Genomic DNA, 26,007 nt, shown 5'->3' with positions numbered 1-26,007 from the left:
GAAGGGAAGAGGGAAAAAACATCTACCGGCTGTTTTTATTAAAACCGCCTCATTAGTACACCTATGAAGGGGCTTACTCCATGAGGAGCACCGTCCGCCGTGCCCACAGCCAACTGAGCAGCCGCCGCCATCGTCTTCCCTCAGCAGCCCCCTCAGGACCTCGCTGCGCCTTGTGGTGAGGCGGGAAGGGCGCGCGCACCCGACGCACGACGACGGCCTCCTATGAGCGGGACCCACCACAGCTCGCCTGCCCGCCGCTGCGGACAGCACCTCCCGGGACACCGCGGCGGGTGCAGGTGATACCGCCTGCCCGGAGGGCGGCCCGGTGCTCGGCCCCGGCTCGCAACAGAAGGGAGGAGCCGTCGAGATACCCCGCGGAACGTGCACCCCCGCCCCGCCTCAGCGGACACGCCGCCTCGCACTCCACTCCACTGCGCTTGCGCGTCCAGGCTCCCGCTGCCACCGCCGGCGCATGTGGCTCCGCCCCCAGCGCGCGGTGCGCAGGCGCGCGGCTCAGCCCGCGCCGGGGGAGGGCTTGAGATGAGCGTACTACTGCCCAACATGGCGGACTTTGACACTATCTATGAGCTGGAGGAGGAGGAGGAGGAAGAAGAGGAGCAGGAGGAGTCCGAGTCGGTGGTGCGGAGCCAGGAGTTGCCCCGGCCCCGCGATGCGCCGGATCCCGTAGCGGTACGGGGCGCCGGGCACATCACCGTGTAAGGAGCGGGGGCTGGCGGCGGGCACGGGGCAGCGTGACAGGCCGGTGTGCTGTGCTGTAGTGGGGGAGCCCCGAGCTGCCGGGAGGGGGGAGGACTTGTGCCCCGTCCCTGTTTGCCCCGAGCCTCCCTTCCGCCGTGGCCGGGGGCTGCCCGCGTTGCCGTGACCTATAGCCCTGCTCCCTGCCCGCTCCCATCGCCTGCTGTGTGAGGGGAGTTTTGCTTTCAACGTGTTAAAACGGGAAACTGACTGTTTTCCGTAGTAGCTCGAGGCAACCCAAAGTCAGAGATGAGCAACCGAAGTTTGGTTAGCTGGTGAGTGCAAGAACAGCCGCTAATGAGCCTTGGCAGTGCTGGATGTGCTTCTCTTTCCAAATAACCCGTTAGATAAAAACTAACGGCCACATGACGTGAGGATGAGCCGCTTGTGAGGCTGAGGATGAGCAGCCTATGAGGATGAGCAGCCTGTGAGCAAATTTTCCTGTGATCCTCCTCTGCTTGAGCGGAGCCACGGAGCCTCTGCACTGCGCTGCAGCAGATGCACATGGCCATGGGTAGTTGACCTACTCCAAACTTGGTTGTGAGTTTGGTTTAGGTGAAGGGTTCTTGTCATCAGAACACAACAGGAGGGAAAATGTTTGCTGCTTGGTTAAACAGTTGAGACAGAAGATGAGCAAACTGTGTGACCTTACGTGTAATGTTTACACATAGGGATTCTCTTAGTATTCCTACCCTTGCAAGTAAAGGAATTAATGTATCAAAGCACCTCCATAACAAGTTGTTGGTTGTTAACGTTCATTTTCAAGCAGGGAGGGAGGTACTGAAGTTTTTGTATTGCAGGGATCCATCAAGCTTGTGTTGCCTTGGGTCTTTGGATTGCATAAACCATATTTCTCTCTGTAAATAGGTACAGTGCGATCTAGCTGGCTGCAGCAAAAACTTTGGGTGGGGAAGGCTCTCATCCTAGAGAACTTATGTTGGATTTGATACTGTGTCCATCATGTAAGTCTGAGCCAGGTTTGCCTTGAGCAGTTGTCAGTGGGTAGTTGCGCTGCTGCTCCACAGTGTATTTGCTTGTGTTGATGGAATTTTCTTCTGCCCTGATCCCAGATAACATGTAGCCTGACTAAACGATGGGTCTAACACGAGCAGAATGATCAGGACGCCACATACCCTTTTTATTAGTTAAGTGGTTTTAAGCATTAAAGTGAAAAAATGTTACAATACTCATTTGCTTTGTCTGCTGTGATGCTTTTTGTGTATTAGTGATGTTCCTCAAAGATCCTTCTTGGTTTCAGCATCCTTTGAGGATGGGAAGAAGCATCTCTAAGAATTCTGTCAATTAGTGATGTCTGCATCAAAAGAAAACAGTACTTGTAAGTGGTGAGGAAACCAGGAGCTAGCGTATGTGCCTTTGTAACTGCCTGAACTGAACTCCCATCCACCTTGTTTTCCCTTTCTTCCACTCTTCCCTGCCTTCCTCCTGTAACAAGTATACCTGCGTCAATAGTAGAAAGCAGCTTCATGATGTATTCTTAAATCTCTTTATATTAATGAAAACAGATAATGGACGTTAGCAGTAAAGTGCAAATAAGCCCTGGACACCACAGTATGTAATCCCAACCTCACTGTTAAATGGGAAGTATTTTGCTTCCTAAAGAGTTTGTGGTTTGTATCAGCTCTGAAATTCTGTCACTTCTTGATCACAGAGATGCTGCTGCTTTTGAAATCAGTTGGCTTCAGCAGGAGCCTGCTCTAGTTACTGAAATAAGATATATCATTGAGTAAAACTTGTGTTTGTTTTCTGAACCAGTCTGATAAAAATTTCTGCCCTAATGAGTCAGACACTATTAAGAAAAAAGGAGGAAATAAGGAAGAAGAAAAAGTTATTTTTTTTAAAAGCCATTGTTTTCCTTGGATTTTTGTTTCAGATGCCTTCTGTTCCTCATCTGACAGTGGCTTTCTTGGATACTTCTGGTGTATAGAGAAGGGATAATTCCCTAATTCCAGGGTTATCTTCTGCTCCAGCTTGTCATGTACAGTCCTTTTGTAAAAAGTTAGTAGGTTCAAACTATGTGTTAGCTTCTTTCATGAGAGTTTTTAGTCTTATGACCTTGTCAGTGAGCTCCTGACCCTGAGTTCTGCAGTATCCATCAGTACTAAATATAAGTTCCAAGAATCTTCCTAGGGGTTTTAGCAGAATCTTGCTTTGTCCACTGATTGTTTAGCTAACCCTGTGGATGGTGAGAGTTATCATGCAAAGTGTACTTGCTTTATTTTACTCACAGAGAGAGGATGTGAAAGCAGTTACTAAAATCTATGCTCATCTTGTTCAACACTTTGGAAAATCCTCACTGTGAAAAAGTCAACTAACAGTCACTATTTTCTGAAAACTTTTGTATTTTAGCACAGAGAAATTGCTAGGATCTAGTAAATGCCTTTTATTTACTTCTGAGAGTCTGGTTTAAGGAGCTATAAACTCACTGTTTGCTCTTTCTTGCACGGTCAGTATGACTGGTTGGTGAATCCAAACATCTCAACATAAACAGTTTTAGTGAAGACTGAGTCATATGCCTACCAAAGCAGTGGCAATAACTTTCATTCAAAGCCAGAGCAGTAAACAGACTCTAACTTGGTTATAAGATTTTACTTAGCTGATGAATTTTTTCCATATCATTAAGTCTATGTGGATGGATGGTAATGAGGCAGTGAAACAGCCATTAAGCATATTTTTGCCCTTAGTATGGAGGTTGTGATTCCTGCTTAAGTCTGCAAACCTCCTTGGTTTGGATACAAGTGAATTTTTGTTACTGTATTTTCTGTAGGAGTACCCCCCCAGGGATCCACAATCCAGGTGCTATGAAAGGATTGTCAACGAAGGGAGGCGGGGGAAGAGCCAGGTGCTCTCAGTTGTGATAAGGTGGTATTTGATTATTGTCTGATATCACTCCATCTTCCCTGTATTTAAAATTCCACGTATTTAAAATAGCAAGTTACCTCAGCCTCCTGCTGGTTACCAAAACCTTAGTTTTCCAAAGAGTCATCCATACGTAAGGATGCTCATCAGTTGTTCTACTGACTCTTCATAAGAAAAGGCCCTAGGCTGGGAAGAGAAGTGTGCAAGGAGATTGCAGCTCAGGGCTCTTCATGAGTGTCTCCTTTATTCTCAAATGTTGGACAAAGCTTAGATGATACCTCATAAAGAATTCTGTAGGATCTGAGCTCATCTGTTAAACATAACCTGACTGAGGTGCGGGAAAGAAGCTGTGCTGAGAGGAGGTTGGAGAACCTATTGTATGAGAGGTGACTGAACAGGTTTAGCTTGTGTAGGCTAGTAAGAGTGATTACTATCTATAGATACAGTAGTGGGATAGATGAGAATGAAGTGCTACTTAAGTAAAAAAAAAAAAGAAGGTAAAGCACCTGTATGTTCTGGATAGAAGAAGGTGTTTTATAAAGTCTTCCCCTTTTCAGTTCTGGGGAGAGGAAACCTTCTTTCCATGGCTTTATAAAACTATTCCGTTTTCAGTATGATACCTGTTGCAGGTGGGGTCTGCAGTGGTTCAGGGTGTTCATTTCAGTCTTTGATTTGAAGATGGATTGTTGATTATTACAACTCCTATGAGAAGTTGCATTCTCTCCATTTCACTAATGGGGGAGAATGAGATGATGGGACTTGCTGATGCCATACCTTAAAACAGGGAAGGAGAGAAAGAAAAACGAGAAAGTGAGGTCTTCCTGGTCATTCTGCTGCCTATTGGAACCTGTGCCTGGCTTTTGGAGATAACTGTCATCCAGCAAGAAAACTGCAATCGAAGTATCATGAAGCTACTTATCTCTTAACCAAGACTTTAGGACTTTAACTTTTTTACATTAAATATTCTAATACTTCAGCACTTGTACAGAGTTTTGCAAAGCTGGAGAACTACAGAACGTTCTGCTTTAACATCACTAAAAAGAACTAAATAAATCTTTTTATTTGGTTCTTGAATTGCCCCCTGTGCCCTAAGAGAAATTAAATGCCCCTTGACTTGGGTGGTAATCACAAGGAGAGTCTGTAAAACTTCTAGAGACACTGTAATAAAATTGAGCTGAAGCCATCAGTGATGCTGACAGCATGTAGTAGTATAATGTAGCATGGTCCTGGTTTTGATGTAGCCAAAACCTTTTATATTCTTTTAGCCATTTGCAGGGCAGTGTAAAAGAGGCATTTCTGTAACTGAGGTCCCTTGGATGTGTTATAACCAACTAGGATGTCTTGACAATTGATAAAAGTTTTGGATTTTAAATGTGTTTCATGACATTAACAGCCTTCAAATCTAATGTGATAAAATATGTTGTGGTCTTGTATTCTTAATAGATCAAAATCAGAAAGCAATGATTTCAGTTCTTTATGGGAATTGGTGATGCAGTGGGAATTTCAAGGAGGATATGTGACCAGTGAGATAAAAGACCCAACCTGTGGCTTTGGAAGTTTTTGAACTATGAATTGTTGATGGTCAGAAGAGCATTCTGGGGAAATGCCTGTACACATTTGCCTTTCTATTTCTCTTTTTTCCTTTTGCTGTTTCCTGGGCGTCTGCTTCTGGACACTCTAAGAGTCTGTTCTGGGCTAGGTGGACCTTTGGAATGACTTAAGTGGAATTAGTCTGTTATATGAGTAGAGTAAGTAATTCTGCAGTTCTGAATGTTCTAGTAGTTCATTTATTATGTTGTCTAATTGCTACAACTTTGTGATCATTGCTATTAGACAGAAAGTCCATATTCCTCAGAACAAGCTTGTGTATATGCTTCACATCGTTGGTCTTCTCTGGATTTTTGAAAGACTGGAAAGGCTACTTTATTGCTCTTGAAGCTTTCTTAAAAAGAAATACATAGTATAACAAAACTTGGAAGATTTCAGCTTAAAAACGAAAGCCACAAAAAGTGGAGGCTGATTTGCCAGGTTACATTCGCAGAGAGGGAGGATGTAACCCCTGCAAAGTGTGCTTGTATCAGTAACCTTGGTGTTTGCCTAAAACCTCACTGGTTTTACTGTTGTTTTTTGTAGTACCAATTTAACGTGCTGGCTTTGCAGTGCACTCGAACACTTAGCAGCCCACACTGTGCTGATGTTCGCGTCACTCATTCACTTCTAGAAACTTCTCTATGAAAGTGTGTTGAATGAAACAAATGCAAATAGGTGGCAGTTGGTTACAGTGCTTAGAGTAACTTAAAAGATAAAGGCTGAGAAACACTTCAGTCAAGATCTACTCTCAGGGTATGTTTTTAATGTTTTACACGACTGGTGCTCCAAGGCTCTTCTTTAATTAGCCATTGAAGAACTTGGCTGCACTTCACCAGTATTGATAATCAACATTCCAATTTGCTCACTGGATTTCAGAAGACAGCACAAGTTAATATGCTCCTTTCTGAGGTTTATTTTACATTTTTGTGTAATTCCAAAGAAGTTCATTGCCAAATGTGGATATCTGACTTACCACACTGTTTGTATGTATTGTATAGTGATAGGGGACTGATGGCATGTCAGCAACACATGTGCAGGTGAGCAGGAAGGAGTATGTACGTGTCAGTTTGCTCAAAGCAAATACTCTGTCTCCAGAAGGTTTGCTTCTACAGTAAATATTACAAACCCACCTGTATTTGTGTTCCCCTTTTGGTCTGGGATCCTTTTGGGACTTTTTTTTGAACAAATATAGTCAGGAGAGGGTTGAGCAGAGCTGGCAGTGAACTTGATGTACAATATATTTAACTTTACAAACTTGAAGCTCTGTTCAGACATAAAGGTTGTAGCTGAGAGGCCAGCTGCTGCTGTTGTATTGAACAGCTGAATTGCAAAGGTTAAAGATTGCAGTTAGCAGAGGGAATGAAAGGTAGTTTGTGTCTTGCAGGAGCTGGCAGGTTTAGCAGCAGTTAATTTTCTTGGTTAACTTCCTGCCTACTTACATTCTTTAAAGAAAATAAAGCCCAGTCACCTGCACTGTTGGTGTCCTGCTGGTCCACCACACTAGCTTTGGAAATTGCTGTTGATTCAGTAGTTTGGGAGCTAGTGGTGACACAGGTTTACAAGCAAGTGTAGCTCCCTGCAGGTTGCGCTGTTTGTAATGAAGCTCTTGCTCGTAACTATGAATACTTCAATGGAAAATAGTCACAGTGATACCCAAGTCCTAATTTTCTTGAAGCTCACAGTTGTTTTAAGACTGTTCTCTGTCTAGGCTATTACATGTTTTGCATGAGATAGTTTAACTCAGCCCAAGGTGATTTTTTACAACTATATGTTTATAAAATGCCAAGTTGGTGACGAATGGGTTCCTTATAACTGGCTTTATCTGCTGCATGTGAATAAATTGCATGAGTACAAAAAATAGCAGGAAAAGGATTACTGAACCCTGTAAAACTGGAATTTAATAGATGGAGGAGTTTTTCTTAAAGATTGGAACTTGCTGCTATCCAGTTGTAAAAGCATTTTTTCACTTTCAGTGACCTGAAGGTATTGAAGTGAGGCAATGAGCTGCATTTCTCTGTCTTGTAAATGACCTTATGAATGATAAGCAAGACCTTATACAAACTTAGATTGAAAGCTCATGAAATAATGTAAATTTAAGGGCAAAAGAAATGAATAGATTTTTTTAAAGTACAAAATCTATGACTTTTTTAAATTAAGGGAAACAAAGTAAGTTAGGTGGAATATATTTTGTTTGTCTCTTTTGTTTTCAAGGTTTGGCTTGAGCAACAAGTTTGATACAGAATTTCCTTCTGTTCTGACAGGGAAGGTAAGTGTGAGATTAAACTGTTCTTTTCAATGGGAAGATCCAGTACATTCAGTGGTTTGTGTGTTGCAGATACATGCTCCTGACTGTGCAGTGCAGCACAGGCCAGCACAGCTCTGAAGACTGAATGAACTGCCCTGTGTGAACCCACTCGTTGATGCCCAGTGCCCATAGTGTGCTTTGAAACAAGGAAAATGATTCGCAGGGATTGCTGTCATTGTTATTCTAAACACAGCAAAGCTCAACAGAACATCATGCTGGTTTCATGCAGGCAATCAACATGCAAGCAAGGCTCATCTCACCTTGCTTTATGGATATCTGGAGTTCGTGCTGCTTCCTCTGTGAATTAAATTATTCCAAATACCAGACTAGCTCCTTAACATGTCTGTCAAGCCTTGAGTGTGTATTTAGACAGATCTCTGGAAGAGAATCCTTATCGAAGCTGTAAGGAACAAAACAGTGTTAAATCTACAAACAATGTAGGGGTTTTGGTACCTTTTCAGAAATACAATAATTTAGTTCTGAAAAGGGGTGGTGACAAGTCTCTTGCTGTCCCTGGAGTCCTGTCATAAATGCAAGTTTAATAAGTATTAATTTGTAGCTGTTAATGAAGTCTTTTAACCAGGTTTTTGATCATGGTATTTACATTAGTTTCATAATTGTGCTTGGGGTTTTTTGGACTTAAATTTTGAATTCTTTTTCTCTAGGATTTTTCTTTCTGCTCTTTAACTCCAGTGCTTTTCTTTTGCTGTTTTCTATCTTGTATATCTTTTCCAGAATTTGTGAGGAACAAGTTTATTTGGCTCTTTGATTTCTCTGTCACAGCATGGAGCTACTGCCTCCGCTGCCTCTTGCAGGAGCTGTTGAGTCATGGTAACAGTAGACTAAAATACAGCTGGATGGTGTTTCCTGCTTCTTCCAAACCCATCTGGGGTTCTTTGCCTTCCTTTCACCCCAGAGTATTGTAAATAAAATCCTTGGGTTCAATTTGTCCAGCTTTTTTTGATATCAGGACACTTGAAAAGTAGGTGCTGTTTGGAGGTTTTGGTTGGTAAGAGAACTCTGGCCTTGCTTCAGAATCTCACTGAGCTCAAGAGGAAAAATCTTACTGATTCCACAGCATCTAATGTGAGGGCTGGCGATAACACCTATTGCATTTTCCTACCTTGCATATCAGAGTTTCATTCTTTCTTTCAAAGCTCTTTCTGATCATTGAAAACACACAGAAGACATTTTGGAAATAGCAAGTTGTAGTTCACTATAAATAAGCCTGGCAGGAAATGTTAAAACTTAATCTGATATCATTTCATCTCTTTCTGTCTCTCTAAAATATGTTCATGTGTATTAAAAACCCAAAACAAACCCAACCCCCCCAAACCTACACTTTTTAATAGGAACATCAATGCCTGTCCCATTTTCCACTTGATTGTCCTCCTCTTGTTAAATAGACAGTGAACAAAAGTTTAATTTATAGCTCAGTTGACTGCTTGGACTTCATTTGGCAGAGAGAGGAAAGAGGAAGCTCTTGGCATTTACCCTTCTTGTTCTATAGATGTAATCAGTGGCAACATGAATCACATGAGCAGGGATTTTCTGTGTATAGGTATTCTTCTTCTGTTAAGGCTCTTGATATCCACTTATCTTTTTCTCATACTGGATTTGAGGAGCTTTCTAAGGAGACCTTGGGAATAAATTAGTTCCCATTTGTCAGGGGAAAACGTCAATCAAATGAGGCAGTAAACACATTTTTCTTGCTGCCTCCTACATGCTGCCATGAATGACATTAAAAACCACAGTTGCCGATTTTCTGGGTTTTAATACTTTCCTGAATTGCAAGAAATAATCTGCTGCTTCCTCTGGTTGTGGCAGTGAATCACCTCCACCCTACTGGAAATGAAAACTCAGTCAGTGTTTCTAGTTAGGAGGTTTTCTTTGAACACCCTCAATACCAAGTACTGTAGTCCGTCAAAACACCACTTTAACAGCTTTACTGTTCTTAGAATACAAATTTTAGCTTTTGAATAGCATAGTGGCCATTTCTATTAACAATTTGTGATGAAAACGTTTACTATGAGCTCACATAAGTACTCAGTATAAAGCAATGCCATACTTTATTCAGTAACATTAAGTTTAATGGCTTTGTTGTCTGCTGTGAATGGACATTAATAATATAACCCACCTGCTAATGGAGTGTAAAAGATGAGGCCATTAGGTGGGGTTGACAGAGTTTTCTATGCTATGCTTTTTCTCTTTAATAAATACAGATGAAGATCTGGGGTTTTAAACACCGAGTGGAAACCTATCCAATGCACAATAAAAATCCCAAATAGATAAAACTGTCTGGCTACACTTTTATCCCAAAAGCACCGACTTTCTGGATTTATGCCACTGTGTAGCTATAGGAATTTAGTTAAGCTTCCTGACCCTTAGTTTGCCCACCTACATAACGATGACAGTAAACCTGCTGGTTTTCTTCTTTTAAATCTGAAATATTTCCATCTTCTCCCATCTCCTTCCCCTTCCTCCTCCTCTCTCAGATTTTATAGAGCCTGGATAGTTACTGTAAATCAGCCTCAAGTCCAGATGCCCATAATTACATCTTACATGTTTAACTGAGACATGTTTGTGGCTTTTTTGGGGGAGAGGTGAATTTGTATATTGGGGGATAACGTAGACAATAAAGGGCAATATCAGGTAGGTCAGATGTTGGGCCTTGCTAATTCAGCTGGATTGACTTAATATTTATCTTGCAGGATGAGGACAAGCTTCAGCTAGTTGATGAATGCTGAGCTTGGCTTTCAAATAAAGCATTCTTTGCAACTGCATAATGAAAGAAAAGATGTGCCTGCACTTAATGCAGAGGCAATATTGAACTTTTAATAATATGTCTGAACTTAGGCCTAAATTTAAATTGTGTGTGCTACAGTTTTATAGGCTCATTAATTCTTTTAGAGGAAGCATTTAAATGCTTTCAGCAAACACTCCTCGTGATACATGACACAATAGCACACACTGCTCCAGGTGACAAGAAAATGCTGGAGGTGGTGAACCCTAAGGAAGAAAGTGGAGTTTCCTGCCCTGCTCTTCAAACACTGAGGGTCCCACACAGTGATTACTGTGCAGTGCAGGGAAACACTGGCCATAAAATGTGCTCTTGGTATTGTGATCCCATTGCAGCATGTGATTGATAGGGTTTGTGATCACCATGATTGCAGGAGAGGGCTCAGGCCTGCTGGGCTTTGCTTGCTCTCTTCCTGTGTTTGTAGATTCTCTTGCATCCTGTTGTAAAATATTATGACACCCCCTCCTTTCCTTTTATGTTTTTGGGTTGGCTTTTTTTTTCCCCTTTCCCTTAAAGACGTGAAAGGAGCTAATGTCTCTTTACAAGGTGTACTGCACAGCCAGGAGCTATGTACTTACCTCATTCTTTTCAAGACCCAGACAGAAACTCTCCAAGACACTTTCCAAAATGACTCAAAACTAGACTTTGAGGGAGCTTTCTTTGTGCATGAGGTGCTATTAATTCTCTGTTTGAAATACATTAGTCACTTCATTACTCTTTCAGTATCTGTACCCACAAGAATGACAAGGTTTAGAATTATGCCAGAAAACCACTGGAATTCTTTGGTGACTGTTTCAGTTCGATCCCATTTTATTATTAAATTAGAACAGTTATTTTTTTACAGATAGTTTGTTTGTCACTTGTAACAATACTTAATTGTTACTGAGCTGTAAACTGAGAGCAACAAAACTGTATTTTGCTTCTATTCATCACAGAATGAGGCTTAACTTGATCACTAGTTCCTTTAGTTTCAAATGAAGAGGTGTTATTGAATATTTGTTGTAATTACACTTCCTGAAGGGAGAAACGCATCCAATAGCTTGAGTTAGCCAAAACTATCTTGAGAAATTTCATCTTATGTCGCAGCTAAGGGATTCACCTTTACATGATAGTATTTGGTGCATTAGAATCACAGAACAGTTTGAGTTGGAAAGGACCTTAAGATCATCCCGTTCCACCCCCCTGCCATGGGCAGGGACACCACACACTAAACCATGTCACCCAAGACTCATCCAGCCTGGCTTCAAACACTGCCAGGGATGGAGCATTCACAGCTCTTCTGCACAACCTGTGCCAGCGCCTCACCACCCTCACGGTGAAGAACCTCCTTGTATCCAACCTAAACTTCCCGTTTCAGTTTGAATTTTGCATTAGCAGGTAGAGGCAGTGATTTCATATTGCTTGAATTAAGGCAAGCATCATCCCAAAGGTTCTGAAATAGTTTTTCTTTATTTCTTTCTGGCATCCAAAGTTGGTTTCTAGTGCAGCCATTTCCAGTGCTGTGCTCTATAAGGAGGAGAGCACTTCAGCGTTGTTCTTGTAAAGCAGCATCAAACTGTTAACCTGATGTGACCAGCGCCTCCCTTAAAAGCAGGAAACAGGGAAATCTCACCATCCCAAGGCTTTATTAGCCCTGTGTGATCTCTTTTCATGTTGGATGTTTTCACTGATGAGAGTTCTTCATGTTGAACTCTAGATTCTGCAATCCATTGTCTTTGGTAGGTTTGCTCAGCTGTATTTTGGGGCTGGGGTGTGTTGTTGTCAAGGTCCAGTAAACTTTGTGTCTAATAGAAAAGGAAACATTCCCTTTTCTTAGTGGGATTCACTGCAAAAATACTAATGAGGTCAAGAAAAAACTACTTATTCTATCTTTGAAATAAACAGATAGAATGATACATGTACAAATTCCAGAAGACTTGTTCCTGACATTTAGATACGTACAAATGGCATTTCTTTGACATGTAAACTGCCTGGAGAGCTGAGGATGCCCATTTGTTCATGTGTGTAATCTCAATGTGCACTTGTACGGTGTACAACCAACCCACTTGTATGCTACTGCAAACCACTCTCCCACACTGGAAATGGTTCTTGCTCATGTGCATCTGGTATTTGTTACACCCTAAATAGAGGAGCTGGCATTGGAAAGAGATCTGTAAAACTCTTTCAGATACCTGAAGTACAGGCTAGTTTTCCACATTACAATGTGATTTTGTTTTCACTCTATTCACTGTAAAAGGCCCAGTACATGGGAGCTCTGTTTCTTTTTGCCATTTTCTTTCTTGCTTGCTTTTTTAAACTAAGATGTCAATTGTAAAATACGTTTAAATGTTGATATCCCAGTCAGTCTAAAGAAAATCTTCACTTGCTCCATTTGTATATGATAAAAGATTTACAAGACGAATTCATTAATACTGGGGGGGAGCCTGAATAGTTGCAAAAGAAATTCTTTCTGTGTGCTTATTCCTGCTATAAAATAATCACAATGTTAAATTCTGATGTTATATAGCTAACTGTAGGCCTGGCTTGTGTACAGACGCAGGTGACCTCTGACTCTTATGTGCATGGTGAGCTGAATGGCCAGGAAACAGATGTTGTATTTATTTATTTACTCCCTTTCCTGCAGTGTTTTAATGAATTCAGCTTGTGAATAGGTGGCAGTAGCAGGATCAGGTCCTCTCCATTTCCTGTCGCATAGTTTTGCTCCTTTGGTGAAAGGAGTCTTTGTCATTGAATTAATGCTTTTTGTGGTTGTTGTTGCCCTTGTTTGCAGAATCAAATGCACAGAATTGGGCTTACTTGGTTGGAGGGATTATGTAGTAGTTGCACAGCTTTGTATCGACACTAATTCCAGAGGTTTGTTCTTCAACATGGCAAGTAGTTAGGGAAGAATCTTTATTTCTTGGAGTTGTGGCTGACTGGTGAAGTATATTGAAGCTGGATCTGATTATTCTGCTTTTGTGCATTAAAACACTGGATTGTGTTACAACTAAGAGTGCTGTGGAACCAATACCATAAATCCATATTGGACTTGTCAGAAGTTATTTAGATTCTGTGGAGAGATGAGGGATTTGGGGTGTGTAGATAGGTGAGTGCTGTCACTCCTTTGTAAGTAACATGAAGCTGTGAGAAAAGAGCTTATTTCTGATAGAAAATGGGGGTTTCTGCTGTGGCCCTGCAGTGGCAATACATAGAAAATATTTTGAGTAAGCTCTGCTGAATATTCCTTAATTTAAATAAGCTGTTTTTAACAGCTAGGCTTCACTCATAACCCTGCACAAGCTGCATTTCTTTGCCTTGAATATAACCCAGAATATGTTTTTCTAGGCTATTTTAGGAAGCAGCCAGAAGTGAAGTTGTGGCCTTGTGTCAGTATAGACCACTTTAGGAACTCACTTATGGACAGAGGTCCACCCTCATTCAGGCACAGTGTAGCTTCCATTGGTGTGAAATTAATTTGGACAATATTGTCCTTTTTTCTATGTGATGTGTTTTTACTACAAAGCTGTGTCCCGCTTCTGGTTTTGTTTGGGGCCACTGCTATCAGGCCAATTGACTTATGAGTGGTGCAGTAAGTCACGGTGAGGCTGTTCATCTAAGCAATGTTTTAATTCAGATTTTTGCAAAGCATGCACCATAAATGGAGTTTTTTTAAGAAAACTTACTTTTCCTGCTCATTGGTGACCAGGGTTTTAGAGGATGGGGTCATACTATATAATGGCGTTATGTTTTATTTATCCTGTAGAGGCAATTATTGAGCAAACACAAGTGTAATGGCTTCCCACTGAGGTTCAGCATTTCTGTTGCAGGTTGCCCCAGAAGAATTCAAGACCAGCATTAGTCGTGTGAATGCCTGTTTAAGAAAGAATCTCCCCATCAGTGTAAAATGGCTGCTTTGTGGCTGTCTGTGCTGCTGTTGCACGCTGGGCTGTAGCTTGTGGCCTGTAGTTTGTCTTAACAAAAGAGTAAGTGTTTATTCTTCTTATTCTATTTATTTTGCAGTTGCTGATAACATTAAATAACACTTAATATTGTCATCTCCATTGCAAACCCTTTTTTGTCTCGCATTCAAAGGGTGATTTTGTTTTCCATTCCTTAGAAAATAGAAAAACTATGTTTGTTAATGAAGTAAATGATGCCAAGTTACCCATTAATAATTTTAGGAATAACTAATCCCATCTCAATGTGAAGAACAGGATAGAGTATATGATACCCTCATTTCCCAGGATACCTAAAGGTGTAAGAATCGCATTAAATGAGTGCAGAACTGGACACAGGCCCTCACAGACTGGAGTGCAAGTTACTTTTCCTCTTCCCACACACACAGAGCCACAGCCCAGAATAAAAATAGTTTTAAAATTAAAAATCACCTTTTTCACATGTACTAGATGCCAGAACATTTCAGAGCTATGCTTTATTTGACGTATTATACTCTGCTGTTTCTATAAAGAACAAATACAAATTCATTTTCTATTTGGCATATTTAAATCCTTCCCTTTTCATTTCTGTATTTATCTTTTTTTCCCCAACAGAAAGTTGGTAACTCTTGTGATCAGGTCCAAAGGAATAATTCTGAAAGTGTTTAAGCACTGTGAAGTAAATTTGATCTCAGTATCTCTGTGCTTTACATCTAGAATTGATTTATCACAGCAGTAAAGGTTTAAGAGGTACATAACAGGTATAGTGTAATGCTGTTCTTTGCAGCTACATAGTTTGTAAGTCTTGTAGCCATAAAATCTTATTATCCACAAATGTAAATAGTATGTAGGTGGATTGGGTAAATAAACTCTCACACTTGTCAATTCAATTGTAGGAAAAGATCTTAAGTAAAAATCTGTTAAAAAGTAATCTGGCTTTATCTTTAATAAAACGGAGCAAAACTGAGGACTAGGCATTGCTTTTTCAGAGAAAACAAAGTATTTTGTCAGACTTTCATGCTTAAGGAATTAACAGTTGCATTGACTGGCATTGAGATTTGGCTAAGAAAAACAACAGAAATTAAATACACAAAGGGCAGAATATGATAACTTGTGAAACTGCTACTTGCTGAAGCCTGTAGCACTAAAAGGTTGCAAGACTTTAGCTCATTTTAGCTGCCTTTATAAACGTTCTTACTGCAGAGGAAGATGCTTGAGAGATACAGATGGAATATTTGCAGTTTTAAAGCCATATTTAATATTCTTGTGCTACTGAAAATATAAATAAATACCCATGTGATGCTGTAGTGTTAATTCTCAAAGCTGCAAATAATACGTACCAAGTAGGAGTAGGGAAGATCATGTTACTTCTGTGGGTATGTGTGTGTGTTTATAGAGTGATTTGATCACTGTCACAAGAACAAGATGGTTTTCAATCTTCTGTTGTGGTGAGTTGCACCCAGCAAGCAACTAAACACCCACCAGCCCCTCTATTACTCACCCTCATCCCCCAAGGCAGGACTGGGGAGAGAATCAGAGAAGCAAAAGTAAGAAAAACTCATGTATGGAGATGAAGACAGTTTAGTAAGTGAAGGAGAAAACCCAAATGATGCAAAGGCAAATCACTTGACCACCTGTCTTTGGGCAGTGGACTACTTTGGATAGAATAGCCCGTATTGTTAGCATGACATTACATGGCATAGAATATCCCTTTGATGAGTGCTGTTCTGCAATAGCTAAAACACTGATGTAGTATCAACACTGGTTTAGTCCTAATCTAAACCACACCACCATAAAGCTGCTGTGAAGAACATGACCTCCAGCCCAGCCAGTCTTTGTACACTTACCTCACAATGAAAGGTGCTACTGAGATCCAGAGGCTGCAATAGGAAACTAAGACAGTCGCCACAGGAAACAACAGGTACTTTTTAATGCCAAGGATAGTTTTGGCACTGGAAAAAATTGCAAAGAATTGGTGGGTTCTCCACTGCTAAGTCTTTGTGCTTTTTTTTAAATGAGATGTTGTAGCTCACCTATTATTAGCTTTAGCAAAGAGATAGGTGAATGGAATTCTGCGGCATGCCATGCAGGCATCAGAGTACATCATCACAGTGGTCTTTCTTTTTTTTTTGACCTTAAAAATTACTGAAACTCCCAAAATCATCTCCCTTCCCACAACTGTGGAAAAGAGCAGAACATGCACTTTAGTATCCAGGAGCTGAAGACACAGGCAGTATTTGTTGTGAGGTGGAGGTCTGTGGTGGTGAGATTTGTTCAGGATTCAGATAACAATTACATAAGCAAAATTTGGGAACCACCTGTGTGTAAATTGTGTTGTCAGTAGACTGTAGTGGGTACAGAATTTGGCCAAGAGGATGTGGGAGATTCTGTTCTACTGCCTTGGCTATGGTAGGCAGGAATACCAATTCAAAAGGATCTCTTACGAAGTAAATGAATTCTGGGAAAGTTGAGTCTTAAGCTAACACAAAAACTGGGTGTTCTTTTTTTCCTGAGGATGTGATGTTGAGGAGTGGGGAGTTGAAGTGCTTGGACTTCCTTTTCTAGTTTCTCTTTTGCTTGGTTCTACTTTTATGAAACTAACTTACCTTAATCTTAAAACAGCAATGCAATAGGAAGATTCTTCTGGATGAAGCTGGCTTCTGAACCATCTATAATACAGTTTTTACTTATTTTTTTTTAGACTAGAAGATCAATTCAGAAGTTATTAGAATGGGAAAATAACAGACTATATCATAAGGTAAGAAAGGCCAGAATGCTTGGGGCTTCAGTTTTAAGAACAGTAAATTTCATAATTGGCATGCTGTAGGAATTTTACAGTCTTGTTATAATTCCTTACTTTCTACTGATCTTAAACCTGTGTCTGAAGTATTCCAGATCCTCACACTTCGGTATTGGTAGTGCATGTTACGTTACTCATCAAACCAGAGCTGCGCTAATGCATTAATCCTTTGATATTTATTTTCTTAGCTGGGTTTGCACTGGAAGCTGAGTAAAAGGAAATGTGAAACCAGCAACATGATGGAATATGTAAGTGTTACTTCTGCTGCTTGCTTGGTGTTCAGCATAACTGATTTGAAAAGGAAAATCCTTAATGTACTACAATGTCACCTTATCTGAAATACTGTATCAGAAAAGCTTGCAGTTGTGTTTGTACACCCATGATGGCCACTTTTAACAGGAGGAGCTGTGGCAGATCTCGAGACTTAGAACTTGTCACCACTAAACATGTTTTCTCCTCATAACAACTGTGTGTTTGCACTGCAGTACACTTGGGTTTGGATTTGTGATGAGGGAGATCACCTGGGACTGTTTGCATTGGTGTGACTCCCACACCACTCCATGGTTCTTTAATGCTTACCCACATTTTCCCCTGGTATACAAAATTATTATATAAATTATTTGTGCAGAGATGTTGCATCTCTATGGTTTTTGTCTGGATTTTTCCCTTTTCTTGCCAGCTCTGAATCCCATAAAGCTTTAACCAAGACAGTCCATATAGGAAAGCAGCATTTGAAGTATTTTGGTAGTCCTACTTCTCCCCGATTCACTTTCATGTATAGCCATGAAGATTGTAGGCTTGAAGAAGAGAGTCACCCCAGAAAAGTCAGGTGTCCAGAAGCCCTGTATGTCAAACAGACTGAAATCTCTTTGTTCCTCTGGGCAACATCCCCTCCTTACAGAGCATCTCAGATATATTTAGTCTCACATACTAGCTGATGTTGCATGGAAATTGTGCTGAAGGTTTGAACTTTTTGGTTACTGTGTTCTCTTTTTGTCTTTTTCCCTTCTTCAACAGGTAATATTAATAGAGTTCTTACCAAAATATCCCATATTTCGACCTGACTGAGGAACAGCATTTGGTCTTTCATGTTACCTGTCATTTTCTACCCTTAGTGCCTTGTAGATGATTTTGGAAAGAAGATGGTCTACTTTGCTGTGACTTACGTTCTTCAGTAGAGTATCTTCCTTGCTATGTTACTTTCTTTTGTTAAGAAGAGAAAAATTTGCACATTTTTTTTTTATGTTAAATGAGGCTTCTATGTTGCACTCTGAATTTTTAACATTACCAATAACTGATAGAGTTGCCACTAGGGATCTAATATCAGTGCTGCTTAAACTTGTTCTGAGCATGCTGCCTTATAATTTCTGTATTTGCTGTCCTCAAACATGCATCCTAATGCTGTGTCATACTCTTCTTTCATTCTGAATGTCGCAATCCTAGAAACCCTCTGTAGAAATGTCCAGGTAAGCATCCAGTAGTAATGATTTTAGTATAACCTGCTTGCATAGGACTCGCAATCAACAGCACTGGTTTTGTCCTGCACTTTGCAAAATCATCATCTACATTAGGGGGTTAATTCTTTTACCCACTATGGATTTGTAAATAGTTACTCTTTGCATAATGTAAAGTGTGGTATGCCAAGGTTTACAGAATGTAATATAGTTCCTATTCTATTGCCAACAGTTCAATGTGGTTTTACTCATTACCCTTGCTCGTATCCCTCTGACTGTATAGACCCACTCACATGCTTTTTTTATGGTAAAGCCATAAGGAGTTTGTACATACTATCAGATGTGTAGGGCTCAGTTGCACTTTGTTTAGTAAATGGATGAGAAATGCATAGCATTTATGTCTTTTATTTCATATTTTAAAGGATTTCAGATGGTGTTTGTAGCACCTGAAACAGGAAGCTTGCATATTGTTCACCTTTGGAAGAGCTGCATTTGTGAGGTAGATGGTGGCTGCTAAATATCCTAAAGCCCCTTTAATTTAGGAATATATGGATGTCAAGTTTTATTTTGTTTATATGTGAGGAAAAAAAAGAAGTTTCATAATTGGAGACCTTCATTACTAAGGAGAAACATTTGGAGCAGCCAAATCAAAGCTGAATTAACACTTCTGGTGTTTTCGTAGCCCTGATAGTATTTCAGCACTTGAGTGACATGGCTTCCTTTCCAGTGGAAATATATTTTATCTAAAGAAGTAGTTGCCCATCAGATATGCTGATGGAAGGAAGTGGATCAGTTGGGAGGGTTCATGCATATGTTTTGGTAGTCAGGCACAGTTTGAAGAGCCACAAGTGCCTTGTGGAATTCGTAAGTATTTTAGGATTCTTCCCTGTTTGCCTGATCTCAGGCTGGGAAGTAATTGTAGAAAAGCTTCCTGTGATGGTTGGCCTAAGCAAGACCACTTGGTAATAGTAAGGAAATGAAAATTGATGCAAGTTCCCTCCCTGTCCTAAACTGAAATAAGAAATCAGACAAAACCCAGCAGATGACTGAGTATCTGCACATTGTGATGAGTATCTTCACAATTGTCCAGGCATTTCTTTGCAGCAGCTTGACTCCTCACCACATCATCCCAAATTGCTTTTTAGTTTCAGGGTTACTTGGGATTTCCTCTGAATGTATTTGCAACCTTTCCGGTATGCAATACTGTATTAAAATACAGTATTTGTAAGACCAGTGCATTCTAATGAATGTCATAGGGCAGACTTCTTGTACACAGTGTTTTCAAGAGCCCAGTTTTATGCAAGTTGTTACTTCACATCAAATCCTGTGCTGTTCTTATGTGCAGCTGAGGAGTGTCAGGCTCCAGCGCTTGCAGTAGCTTCCAGTCACAGACTGATGGTTCAGATTCTGCAATGTGTACACTTGCTGCAGAGGTTTCATTTGACTGGCGGGTTGGTGACAGCTGTGTAATTGCATTTGTAACATAATGAATGAAAAGCTGTTGTTTGAATTTACCGTTAGCTACACCTCACAACTCAGATTCCTATCTCAGAACCAAGGAGCGTTCTCTCCAATTTATTTTTTTTAGGATGAGTTGTTAACTGGAAGCTTAATGTCAGGAAAATGCCATGTAAACCAAAACTGAAACAGCACACCCAGTTCTGTGTATTTCCCTTACAAAAGTTTCTGGAGTAAGTGACAGGAGCTTAGCTTCATTAGCTGAACAGTGGAAGTTTCTTACTGTTATGCCAGAACTTCGTTATTTGCCTTTTGTGTGTAAGAAACTCGAATTTTCAGCAGGTTCTTTATGTGACTCTATTTCAAAATGTTATTTTCCAACTGAGGGACCAGGCAAGCACAATGAGAGCTCTAGTAATTGCCAGTGGTGAATGCTGAGTGGTCTTCAGTCTTGCTGCTAACAGAATCCCCTTCAGTCGGTGCTGACTTCACCATATTCAAAACTACTCAGCCTGATTTGTCTTGTTTCTGTGAAGTGTTGTGCCAAGCTGAGGGAATACCCTGAGCTACAGGAGCCCCTGGTCCCTCTGGGCTCTGCCCTGGCTACTCAATGCTGTGATATGACCAGAGAGTCAAGGCAGAACAAGGTGGTGGCTCAGCTTTCCCACCTGCATCCCTTTGTCCCAGTCCCATGGGCCTGGCCATGTCCTGCTCTGCCCACAGCAGGTTGTCTGTCCTTGGGTCTCTCCAGGGCACCACAAGGTGCTTAAGCACAGAATGTTAGTTTTTAAAGTTTACATTTCAAGTATGTAAATTCTGTATGTTGTACTTGTTCTTAATTGTTAACTGCATAGTCTTCAAACAATGAAAGCGTCTCTTCTTTGTGTTTTAATAGACATATAAATCTGTGGCCATAAAGCAGCTGGTAAAGAGTATGAGAGCTGAAACTGCCATTTACAGTAAGCTCCATGTTTTAGTAAGTAGATAAATTTGCATTAAAATGCAAATCCAGCACACAGTATTAAATTTGCATCTGAAAGACACACGTTCCATAGCTCGTTTAAAAAGGAAGGCAGCTGTAAGTACTGCTGTGAACTCTGCACTTCTGCTCTGCCTACAGGTTCCTTTTTGCCTGGGCTATCCTCAGCTTTGAAAAATCAGCAGGTAATTCTATCTGACAAGACAGAAGAGCTCATTGTTGACCATAAGAAGTCAGCATTAATTGGTAAATGTCTTTATGAAGGATGCTTTTTCATTGGGGAAAGAATCTGTGGCAACGTAAGATATCAGTATTAGCAAAGTGTAATGGAAATGGTAAAGAAAGTGCCTTGACTGGTTCTAGCAAAAGAAAACACAATGTGCAGGGAGTAAGGAGAAAAGGGAACTAGTGTAACTATCAGTAGTGTGAGTATGCAGTGGATTTTTAAAAGCAGTCACTGTCTACCAAATCAATGTTCAGTTTTTCATATCAACATTTTGACACTAACTTTCCTTTCTGGATTTTATCTAGGAAATATTTGGGTTTGTATCTAGTAAGTTTTGTATCTAAGGAGTACTGAACTATTAAAGAACACTGGCAGAGCATCAAAGCTCCTACCTGCTGATTGCCCACCTGCATCTGTGAACTTGTTTTACCACAGGAGGGAAAAAAAAAGTGTTCCAGGACATGCAGAGACAAGTTCTAGGAAGTGGGTTCAGGTAATAGATGGGTGGCTTTAAAACAGAGAACACTTTTACTGATGTGGTCTTGATAAGTTAAAGTTTCTATGCTTTCCTTGATAGGTACAAAACTCCACATGCAAACCCATAAGTATGTTTATGATTGTCCCACTATGACAGTTCACTACATTTACTTGTTAAAATGCTACTGTTGGAGCAATAAAAATGTCAAGGTATTACTATTCAATGTAAATTACTTATCATTTTAGTAAGTAATGTTATGTGATTCTTCTGCCTTTTTTGTTTTCTGCTTTTGGTGTTCTTATGGTCTTGAAACATGACTTGTACTGCTTCAAAAAAGTGGTTTTGTTTAAGCTGTATGAAACTTTGTTCACTACATTTTAATCTTGTTTACAAGTAAACAGCCACTTTTGTAATAGGACCTCACACTCGGACCACATCTTGAGAGTTTTCTCATTTTCTTCCCTTTTTTTAAATGAAAATAAAACTCTTGAGCTCGCTTTCTACAACTCACTGCACTGGCCTGTGCCATTACAAGAAGCTGGAAGTCAGATGTGCTTAATCACTTTGAGATGTTTTTCTTTAATTAAATTTCAAGATGAAAACCTTTGAACAGTGCAATGTGTTTATGGAAAGAGTTATCTTCTGCGTCTCCTTGTAGCTGTGACTGGAATGGCAATAGGATTGGGTTCTCTTTCAGTGAGACACATCCTGGACAGGACCAGGTCAAGTGCTCGTGTTGGGACTTTAAGGAATTGGCTGGCTTAAAGAACAACACTTGGAAAGCTGAGGAAGGCTTTCCATAAGGGAAACTGCAAAGTGATCATCGTATCTAACCTTGCAGGTCATTTGGTTGGGTTACAGAGCTGGTGTTGCAAGGCCTTCTCCTAGGATTCTTCTCTAGGCAGCCTAACCCGAGTGTGGCTCATGTGTGAGTGAAATAAATCATTTTATAGGCTTTTATAGGGGATTGTGAAGGTAGGACAATGTGGTCTTTTGTGTGTGTTAACAGGCTGGCTTTGTGGCTGTGACAGCAGGTCTTAAAATGAAAGCCTTTAGCTCATCCCTGGGGAAAACATAACTGCATTCCCGAAATGGGCACGTGCTATGTTTTTGTTGAGAGTTGGTGTGTCAGTTGCTTTGGACAAACACAGGAGCATCTGGGTGGACTGTGCTGTTAAAGGATTTAACTGTTACTGAGCATTGTTAGAAACATTCAGAGAATGTTACTGTGAGTGTTGAGCCAAACATAGGGAACATTGGGCTGAGTCATGAAGTTAATGCCCTGTCAGGGTTTATGAGCTGTAATTGTCTAGACTACTAGCAAAGGGCCATTATAAGAATATTTGGGATTTGGCTCTGGCTTACACTATTGGAAAGCACTTTTAGAACTGTGTGGTAGTGAAGCTAACTGTGTCAGTGCCAGTGTATTTATAATGCTGTGTCATCTCACTATTGTTCTACAGCTTAAAGAGTTGAAGTGTTCCAGCTGAGTTTAATTTTTTAGTTCATCTTTGAGACATAAACCCTTTAGACTTTATTTGTTAGACAAAATGAAACGTTAGTCACCTCTCAAAAGCAAAGTTCTCTATTTCTGATAATCCTACATACATTTGCTTGAATTTATTCCAGTTTGAATGAATGTTCCTTGAATAGGATTGACCAGAAACAACTGGATATTCCAGATGATGGCTCATGGCAAAGGCACCAGGTATTTCCATGTAGATAGTTCCTGCTTTTTGGTGAAAATAGTATGATCCATTAAATTTAAAGGATCACCTCTGTCTCCTCAATGGCTGTATTGCATTTCTGATTCATAGTTTTTCTGTGATAAGCTGGGGGACTTTTCAGTCATTTCAGTTTGTATGAGCTCCCCACACTCATATCTGATCTCATCAGTCCAGACTCATCATTTGGCTTTGTACTGTAGAATGTCTCAGTACTTAGATTATGGTGGCCCTCTCCGTCCTCCAACTCCTTGTACATGTGTTCCCATTCCTCCTGTAAAATAAACCTTTGTCACTGACTCAGTTCACAGAGTTTACAAAAATGCTTTTACTAAATGATTAGTTCCAAGATTGACACCTGAATTCTGCTTCTACTTTTCAAAAACCCTTCTGCTTAGTCCCTTACCTGACACAATTGTTTCTATTTCTCTATCCAACTGAACTATTAATTTCCTTGTTGTAGTTAATCTAGTGGATGGAACCCATTTGGACTCTGTTAATTTGGGTCTGGGGTAAACTGAATTTTCTATAATCACTGGATCTGTTTAGAGAATTATACTTTTAATACACTTACATTTAATTTCACATTCTTTATATAAACTGTATGATCTGTAATAGCCTTCTTTCTGAACAGTAAGTTAAAATTTCTGCAGGAAACAAATGTATCTCTGAGTTCACTGATAACAAATGAGATTTCTGCTAGAAAAAAAACCCATCCTTTTAAGAACACTCTGGATCACATGGGATATCTAACTTTGTAATAAAATTGGGAGGAGGAATTGCAGTAGCTGTCAGACTAAAAAGAATTTTAAATTAAAAGGCATATATTAAACAAAAAGTAATGACGGATCTTTAGTGTAAATTATGTGAGTAACTGAAAATTACTGGTTCTCCAGACAATAGCTGCAGGGATATCCTTGGATGCTGATGACAATGAAGTGTCTGAATAGGGCAGGAAAAGTAAAAAGGAGTTTTCCTTTTGGCAGTATTGTAGACAGTGCACTAACATGCCTACTGGTTGTGATGGGTGCTTGATCTGAGATGCTTTGAAGCTGTACTTGGAGAATATGTACTTCGAAGCTGGACTTGCAGAATATGGTCTATTAGGATTTTCTGTAAAAAGAGCCCTAAGGCTGCATGTATAAAATGACTCAGAGTGCCCAGATAATAATGGGGATGGCTGGGAGAACCACAGGGATATGGTACAGCTCAGTAGCACAGGGCAGCTCATTCCACACTAGTTTCCTACATACCTGAATTAGGTATGTATGTATTAATTATATTACAACACATATAATCCTTTATCAAAGACTAATTTATTTTCACCTTAAAATGACATTCTATTAGATAGTGAAATCCATGGCCATAGAAGGACAGTGCACATCTTAATCTGAGATGAAGTCCAAAGTTGTAAATTGAAAACTAAGAAGCTAATTGTCCTAACTGCTGTTTTGACCCAAGTGCAATTGAATTCCTTTCAAAACTAATGTAATTCCTATTGGGTTTCACTTTTTTCTAGATAATTCTCAAGTGTTTGTAAAGTTCAAGTGCTGGTTTGGGACCATGTAGCACAAAACCCCACAAACCTGTTGTTTGCCACTGCTGAGGCTCTTCATATGAGTGCAGTTTTCCACCTCTTTTTAAATTAATCTCAAATCATCAGTAGTGTATAACCAGGGGATCTCAGCTGTCCAATTCCTATTCCAATTGCTTCAGTGAGCATTTGTTCAGCCCTTCTTTCCCCTGGGAGCAGAAAACAGAGGGCACTGAGGAGGAATGGATCAGCCACACTTGAACGGCAGAGGAGTGATGTTTCAGAGGTAACTTTGATACAGTATTTTTTGAGTGCATTGAAAAGGTAACTTGCTTTATGGTTATTCGTAGTTTTCAGTAGCATAGAGTAGTGCTGAAAATCACATTGCTCCAAGTTTCCATTTACTACTGATGGCATTAATGGCTTTGAGAGGGTAAGTCACTGGTACAGGTGCTCTAAAGCAGAAGCTACCAGATGGCTTTGAGTTGCAGAGTTAAGGTGCTACATCTTCAGAGTGTAAAGTGTGAAATTCACTTTGGAGCTGGAAGGACAGAAATGGGATGTGTAAATCCCCCCCCAAAAAAACAAAACCAAAAGTTCTCAATTCTGGTAGCGTCACCAGCTCTTTTGTGAATACTGTTGTATTGACAGAGCAGCTGTTGGGACTTGTGAAATGAACACAAACAGCAGTATTTGCCTACAGGCACTTCCTAAAACCTCTTTGGGAATTGTGCTGGATTCCTTGTGCCCTTCGGGGAGCTCCTACCAGGATATGTCCATGAGCCACAATGGCTCTTTGTGCTCCTCTGCTCTCCGCGTTGGGCTTATTTCAGTAGCTGAAGCTCTCTGGAGTCTCAGTGGTACCAGATTCGTTGTGAAGTCTAAGTGTGACATCCACACTTCCCGATGGTGCTGTTGTGAAGTGCAGGGGCTTGGCTCTGCAGGAAGCAGGCTCTTGCTCGAGCCTGAGTTGTGTGTCGAGTCCTGTACGCGCCGTGGCTGCGGATCTTGTCGGATTTATGGGGTAAGGATGGTGGTGGTGACGGTGAGTCCCTGCCGTGCCGCTGGCTGGGCTCTGGGGACAAGGCTCAGTTTGATCGGGAGATGGAAAC

At 40.5% G+C, this 26,007-nt stretch overlaps 1 protein-coding gene across 6 annotated transcripts; it reads left to right on the top strand.

The window, feature by feature from the left end:
• The first annotated feature begins 487 nt into the window (after positions 1-487).
• Positions 488-23,570, top strand: CHIC1 (cysteine rich hydrophobic domain 1). 6 transcript variants are annotated; one of them, XM_057400809.1, is made up of 6 exons: positions 489-716; positions 7,435-7,489; positions 14,135-14,290; positions 16,944-17,000; positions 17,231-17,290; positions 23,267-23,570. In XM_057400809.1, the coding sequence occupies exons 1-6, from the start codon at positions 541-543 to the stop codon at positions 23,273-23,275; spliced, it is 513 nt and encodes a 170-aa protein (XP_057256792.1). In that variant the 5' UTR covers positions 489-540; the 3' UTR covers positions 23,276-23,570. The 6 variants fall into 6 exon arrangements, with proteins under 6 accessions (XP_057256808.1, XP_057256792.1, XP_057256787.1 ...); XM_057400804.1 differs by lacking the exon at positions 23,267-23,570 and adding an exon at positions 21,075-22,247; XM_057400795.1 differs by lacking the exon at positions 23,267-23,570 and adding an exon at positions 18,060-22,247 and having other exon boundaries at positions 490-716.
• The last annotated feature ends 2,437 nt before the right edge of the window (positions 23,571-26,007 follow it).

The sequence above is a fragment of the Pezoporus wallicus genome, unplaced genomic scaffold (genome assembly GCF_028554395.1).
Source record: "Pezoporus wallicus isolate ANWC-B61680 ecotype Strahan unplaced genomic scaffold, APGP_CSIRO_Pwel_v1 contig_8803, whole genome shotgun sequence".
Lineage (NCBI taxonomy): Eukaryota > Metazoa > Chordata > Aves > Psittaciformes > Psittacidae > Pezoporus > Pezoporus wallicus.
Note: the sequence above shows the minus strand (reverse complement) of the source record. Positions and strands in the feature narration are given on the sequence as shown.

Bases quoted from the DNA above. Each gene is read 5' to 3' on its own strand.
- CHIC1 (XM_057400795.1), top strand. From the start codon at position 541: ATGAGCGTACTACTGCCCAACATGGCGGACTTTGACACTATCTATGAG. The intron at 717-7,434 runs GTAAGGAGCGGG...TTTGTTTTCAAG, and splicing joins GGCGCCGGGCACATCACCGT to GTTTGGCTTGAGCAACAAGT. The intron at 14,291-16,943 runs GTAAGTGTTTAT...ATTTTTTTTTAG, and splicing joins TAGTTTGTCTTAACAAAAGA to ACTAGAAGATCAATTCAGAA.